This window comes from Zalophus californianus, chromosome 8 (assembly GCF_009762305.2).
Source record: "Zalophus californianus isolate mZalCal1 chromosome 8, mZalCal1.pri.v2, whole genome shotgun sequence".
Taxonomy (NCBI): Eukaryota; Metazoa; Chordata; class Mammalia; order Carnivora; family Otariidae; genus Zalophus; species Zalophus californianus.
In genome coordinates, this window is record NC_045602.1 from 93956944 (window position 1) to 93963239 (window position 6296).

The 6296-nt window shown below is 45.1% G+C and overlaps 1 protein-coding gene across 1 annotated transcript; it reads right to left on the reverse strand.

Annotated features, from left to right (window-relative positions):
* Nucleotides 1-548: 548 nt before the first annotated feature.
* Nucleotides 549-2140, reverse strand: LOC118357261 (aldehyde dehydrogenase, mitochondrial-like). Its single transcript, XM_035728918.1, has one exon. The coding sequence runs from the start codon at nucleotides 2112-2114 to the stop codon at nucleotides 549-551; it is 1566 nt and encodes a 521-aa protein (XP_035584811.1). The 5' UTR covers nucleotides 2115-2140.
* Nucleotides 2141-6296: the final 4156 nt, after the last annotated feature.

The following is a 6296-nucleotide window of genomic DNA, read 5'->3' on the forward strand; positions in this document are numbered from 1 at the left end:
TGAATTCTGAGGGTGGAACCAGCCGGGTGGAAGTTGTCCCTTTTAAGACCTGCTCAGAGGTCACTCAGAGGTCACTCAGAGACACTTCTGCTGCATTTTATCCATTGGAAGTGAGTCGTAAAGACCAGTTCATATTCCATAGGAGGGGAATTAAAAGCCCTACCTTTTTGATGGGATGAGAGTCAAAAAATTTGCAGATGTATTTTTATTTTTATTTTTTTATTTATTTTAAAGATTTTATTTATTTATTTATTTATTGAGAGAGAGAGAATGGTAGAGAGAGAGCACGAGAGGGAAGAGGGTCAGAGGGAGAAGCAGACTCCCCGCTGAGCAGGGAGCCCGATGCGGGACTCGATCCCGGGACTCCGGGATCATGACCTGAGCCGAAAGCAGTCGCTTAACCAACTGAGCCACCCAGGAGCCCCTGAGACTTTCTTGATCAAGAGATTTTGTGAGAGAATTTCTCTTTCAAGACTTCTAGTGTACAAGTGTCATTTTTCTTGGTTTTGCTGCTGATGTCAACCTCCGCCAGGAGTCGGCACAGTTATTCAGGAGTTCTTCTGAGGCACTTTTACTGTGACGGTTTTCACTTCGGTGTATGCCTGCAGCCCATACTCTCCTAGCTCCCGGCCGCTCCCGGACATCTTGTAGCCACCGAATGGGGACTGGGCCCCAAACACATCATAGCAGTTGACCCACACAGTGCCAGCCTGGAGGGCTTGGGACAGATAATTGGCCTTGTCCAAGTCCTTGGTGAAGACAGCTGCAGCCAGCCCATAGTTGGAATTGTTGGCTCTCCCAATGACTTCCTCTATGGTCTTGAACTTCAGGATCTGCATCACTGGCCCAAAGATTTCCTCCCTGGCGATAGTCATGCTGTCTTGCCCATCTCCGAACATGGTGGGCTGGATGAAGTAGCCACGGTCAGCAGCCGCCCCTCCACCACACAGCAGCTTCGCCCCCTCGTCCTTCCCAGATTTGATATAACCAAGGATCTTCTTAAACTGAGTTTCATCCACCTGCGGCCCCTGCTCAGTCTGGCTGTCAAAGGGGTTCCCGACCACACGAGACTTGGCCCGGGCAACGCTCCTCTCCACAAACTCGGCGTACACATCTTCTTGCACAAAGGTCCGGGAGCCCGCACAGCAGCACTGGCCCTGGTTGAAGAACAGGGCGAAGTGGGCCTGCTCCACAGCCCAGTTCATATCTGCATCTGACATGATGATATTGGGGCTCTTTCCCCCCAGCTCCAGGGTCACTCTCTTGAGGTTACTGCTCCCTGCGGCAACCTGGACTAGGCGGCCAACCTTGGTGGAGCCTGTGAAGGCCACTTTGTCCACATCCTCATGGGAGGTGATGGCGGCCCCAGCTGTGGGGCCAAATCCAGGAATAATATTGATCACGCCAGGGGGAAAGCCAGCCTCCTTAATCAGGTTGGCCACATAGAGGGCAGTCAGTGGAGTCTGCTCAGCTACCTTCATCACAACCACATTTCCGGTCGCCAGGGCTGGGCCGAGTTTCCAGGCTTGCATCAGGAGCGGGAAGTTCCACGGAATGATCTGCCCGCACACCCCGACGGGTTCATGGCGGGTATAGCTGAAGAAGTCCCCATCGATGGGAATAGTTTTCCCGTGGTACTTATCAGCCCAGCCAGCGTAATAACGGAAGCATTTGAGAACCATGTCCAGATCCACCAGGTAGGAGATGACATAGGGCTTGCCGTTATCCAGGGTCTCCAAGGCTGCTAGGTAGGTGCGGTCCTGCTCAGTCAGATCAGCGAGGCGGTTCAGCAGGCGGCCCCTGTCAGACGCATCCATGCGGTGCCAGGGTGAGCCCAGCTGGAAGGCGGCCCGGGCAGCCTTTACTGCCCTGTCCACGTCTTCCTTGTCTCCTTCGGCTACCTGACAGATGACTTCTCCGGTGGATGGATTGATGGTGGGGAATGTTTTCTTGCTGACAGCATCATGCCACTCATTGTTTATGAAGATCTGGTTGTAGAAGACTTCAGGCTGCTGGTTGGGGGCCGGCACCGCCTGGGTGGTGGCGGCTGACAGGAGACGGCGGCCCAGGCGGGGCCCGAGGCCAGCGGCGGCAAGCGCAGCGGCGCGCAACATGTTGCAGAGGGCGCGGGCGTGCAGGACGGTGTGTCTGCAGATGTATTTTTAAATCACAAAGTCAGGCAAACCAATCAATATCCTTGTTTGAACAAAGGCCTTGGCAGACCATAAGTCACACCCAGCTTGGACTCCTATCATAATTTTTCCTACTTTATTCACATGAGTACAGTTTGCAGAAATGACACACTCTAAATGTGTGCATAGGGGAGTCCTTTTATGTAGTCAGCAGAATTTAGTGAACTGGACATTGCTAGATATTTAAAGCAAACACAAAATAAGATATAAAAACTTTAGCACTGTCTATTTATTGATTAGAAGTTACCCTAAACTTCCCTGTTTGAATCAATAGGCCACAGGAAATTTCACCATTCAGAAATTGGCAGTACCTTGACCCCACCCCATGGGATTGGTTGTTTATTTCTGTTGTCATAACTTGATAACTAAATCAAAGATTGAAGTAGATATGGCATTTTATAGCCAATATGGATAATGACTGATAATATTTCACTAAGATTTTATGCATTGAAGAAAAGTTTATGAGTAGTAGACAACATGTCAGGGGCAGAGAATTGGAATCTGGGTGTGCAAGGGGACAAACTGGGATAGGTACAACTTGCCACTGGAATGACTTCTGTCTCTGACTTCACAGTAATAGGGAAGATTCTGGCTAGGGAAGGAAATAGAAGCTCTCTTCTCTCAACCTGGGGACATCAGCTATTTCTCCACCTTTTCTCTAACCTTTCTCACAACTAGAGTCCAAGTCAGCCAGTTGGATAGTTGGAGAATATTCCATGAAGGCTGTGGATATTTCCATTACCAACCCAAATTCTTGTTTTCTATGACAGGAAGACTCAAAGCTGCTATTTCCTGAGAGAGGACTCCTACTTATTCTTCCATTAGGGGCACCTGCTCATGTCTGCAAATCACTGGGACACCCCATCACTCTCAGGAAGCATAAATATTAATGAATGTGTGGTCCAGGCATTGAGGAACAACATAGCACTTATTATAACAGAGAGGAGAATGCAGCATGCCTGTGGAAAGCATCATTAGTGAGGCATGTGGTGTATACATTAAGCAGCGTCTTCACCACAGAGATCGATGGCTGGGGAGGGTGAACTTGAGAAGTGAGAGCATCATAGGCATTCAACTGGCATCAGATCCATAATTCCCAGTTGCATCTCTTTCACCTGATCCAAGTCTGACCCCTCTGATCAACCGAGTAGTGTTGTAAAAATGGTGGCATCTTTGCTCTAACCTGAGTTTGAACGCCATCTAAATTAGCAAAAGGGACAAAGGATAGAGGGAATATAATCCATCAATGAAGTAGGAATCTGTAACAGTATCACACCACAGAGTATGAATCATTGCTGACAAATGCCAAGAAATCTAGGTTAAGATGAGGGAGTAAGTCGACAGCTGACACACACTGTCTCAAACTCTGATAAGGATATGTATTTCTTCAAAAGTATTTGTCAACATCAAGAAGAACATATCCAAGGATTCTTAGAGAGTTGAGATCCAGTTTCATGGGCAGCCCAGGGAAGAGGTAGGGAATGTTCTTATCTTTATGAGGAGATATTCACTGCTTTTAGTGAGGTCAGGGATGGAATTTAGCTAAAGAAGGAATTTGTATGCCAGTAGTCTGTTTCTGTTGACCGTGACCGAGGCCTCCATTCAAAAAACAAAACAACACAAATCCCAAAGAGGAGACTAGGGGAGTGGTGAGGAATGGACAGCCAGAACCTGATCACAGTCCAGACGGCAAGCACCCTAAAGAGCTTGCTGTGAGCAACACTGGTCCAGGAACGCAGACCTGGGGAAAGATATGCCCTTAGGGTAAGGAAATTAGAGGTACAGGAAACAAGTACTGGAAAATAAAGATAAAAAATAGAGATGGTGTGTAGGCTCAAGATCACTGCACAAAATGAAATGGAAAGTCTGTTATAAATAATGATTACAAAGAAGATGATAGATATGGAAGATAGAGGAGACCCATGTATCCACAATTACTGTTTCTGAAGAAGAAAACAGGAAAATGGAGCAATATACTCAAGGATGTAATAGAAGAAAACTTTACTAAAATAAGGAAATGTCAAAAGAACAAAATGTTCCAGGAAAAAAATGATCCATACTGTTATATCCTGGAGAAGCTATTGAACTCCAAGGTGAAAGAAAAACTTATAAAGACATCCGATAGAAATATTTCAGCATTCAACATATGTTTTGAGAGTCTACTATGTGTTAGACCTGTACTAGACTTTGAGGAATCCCTGCAGTGGACAAGGTAATCAAAGTTCCCGCCCTCATGGACTTTTTCAGTGTATGGTTTGGGGTAGGAAGGTTGGAAAACAAAAAATAAACAAGTAAACAAATAGGATATTAAGTATAATTTTTTCCCCCAAATAGACCACCTATCCATATTTTGAACATTTGAGCTGTGTAAGTGTGTGGAGAGATGTCCAGGATGATGTTCATCAAATGTTGAAAACTGTGATTTCTAGAGAGAAAGGTTTTGCTTTTTTTCTTTGTGCTTTTATGGATCACTCAAAAACTGAGGATGTGCTTAAAAAGTCTAAAAACATTACCTTAAAATTAACAAATAAAAGTATAGTGTTGGGCCCTTTGACCAGTGACTCCTTTCCATCCCTGACCCGCTTTTCCTCCTCTGCTCTTCATGGAGTGGTCTGCAATATGGCTCAGTCTAGATGGTGGATAATTTACATGTCTACAGATCATCTGACGGAGCTAGAGGCTAGGAAATGAGATAGAGCATCTGGTGTTGCAAGGATCCTGGGAATGTGTTCTCTTGCCTGTTAACTTTTAACTTTTTAGGAATAAGACATTTTAAGCCAAGCTCTCTGTGTCAAAAGACGGGGTCAGAATTCAGGGATTAGGAATCACAATCCACCGATAACTCTGAGATCAGAAAACAAATACTGCCTACAGCATGCCAACCAGCAAGGTGGGCTTGCAGAAGACATTTTCATATTTCCTTAAAAACATTACTGGCCTACCTCTTTTAGGAAAACACTAAGTGTTTTGGCTGTGGAAACTTGGTTTGAGGAGCAAATGGCCGATTTGTTGAGTGCCTACTCTGTGACAGGTACATTATTTCATCTAATCCTCATCAGAACACTATGGAATGGGTATACCATTTTGCAGGTGGGGAACCTGAAGTTTGGAGATGGTAAATAAGTCACCCAAAGTCACACAACTACTGGGCAGCAGAGTCAAGAGTTGAAATCAGGTCTGTCTGGGAAACTAGTATCTCTTCACACTGAAGGGCTTCCAGACAAAAGACTCCTGCCCACAGAGGTAAGAGCTTGCTGGGCATTCAAATTCTTCTGATTTTATGAGTCAGACCAATTTAAGAGCTCTAGGGAGTGGGAAGAACAAAATTTTGGTTGGTGTTTCTAGCACCCCTTATAAATATCAGTCAACCAGTCTTGTGATACAGGAGCCAGTGACTAAGGGTTCCATCATGGCTTGAGTCAGTTTGCAAGGAGCCAGACAAGAAAACAACAGACTGTCCTTGCATATCCCATCTATCTTCCTGCAGAGGCCCAAATTCAAATACTAAGTAGGACACTCTGCCAGTATTTGTAATAATAAAAACTGGAAACAAGCTTAAATGTGCATCAGAGAGGGATTTGTTAAATAAATTACAGTCATACCTATGTAGTCATGGAAAAGAATAACATCAAGCCTTTTGCACTGATATAGAAAGGCCTTCAAGACATTTAGGTAAGTAAAAACACCAAGATGGTGGTGCCTGGGTGGCTCAGTCATTAAGCGTCTGCCTTCGGCTCATGATCCCAGGGTCCTGGGATCGAGCCCTGCATCAGGCTCCCTGCTCCACGGGAAACCTGCTTCTCCCTCTCCCACTCCCCCTGCTTGTGTTCCCTCTCTCGCTGTGTCTCTCTCTGTCAAATAAATAAATAAAATCTTAAAAACTAAAAACAAAAAAACCCACCAAGATGCCGACCAATATATTTTTATGCTCTTATTTACATTAAGAAATATATATTAGATTGTATAATAGGACAACCCTGTTTTTGTAGGTCAAAAAATGTTTCAACAGTGGCAATTTCATATGGTTCAATCTACTATGTATGTGTAATACACACACACACACACACACACACACACACGTTCACTAGTAGAAGCATATAATAC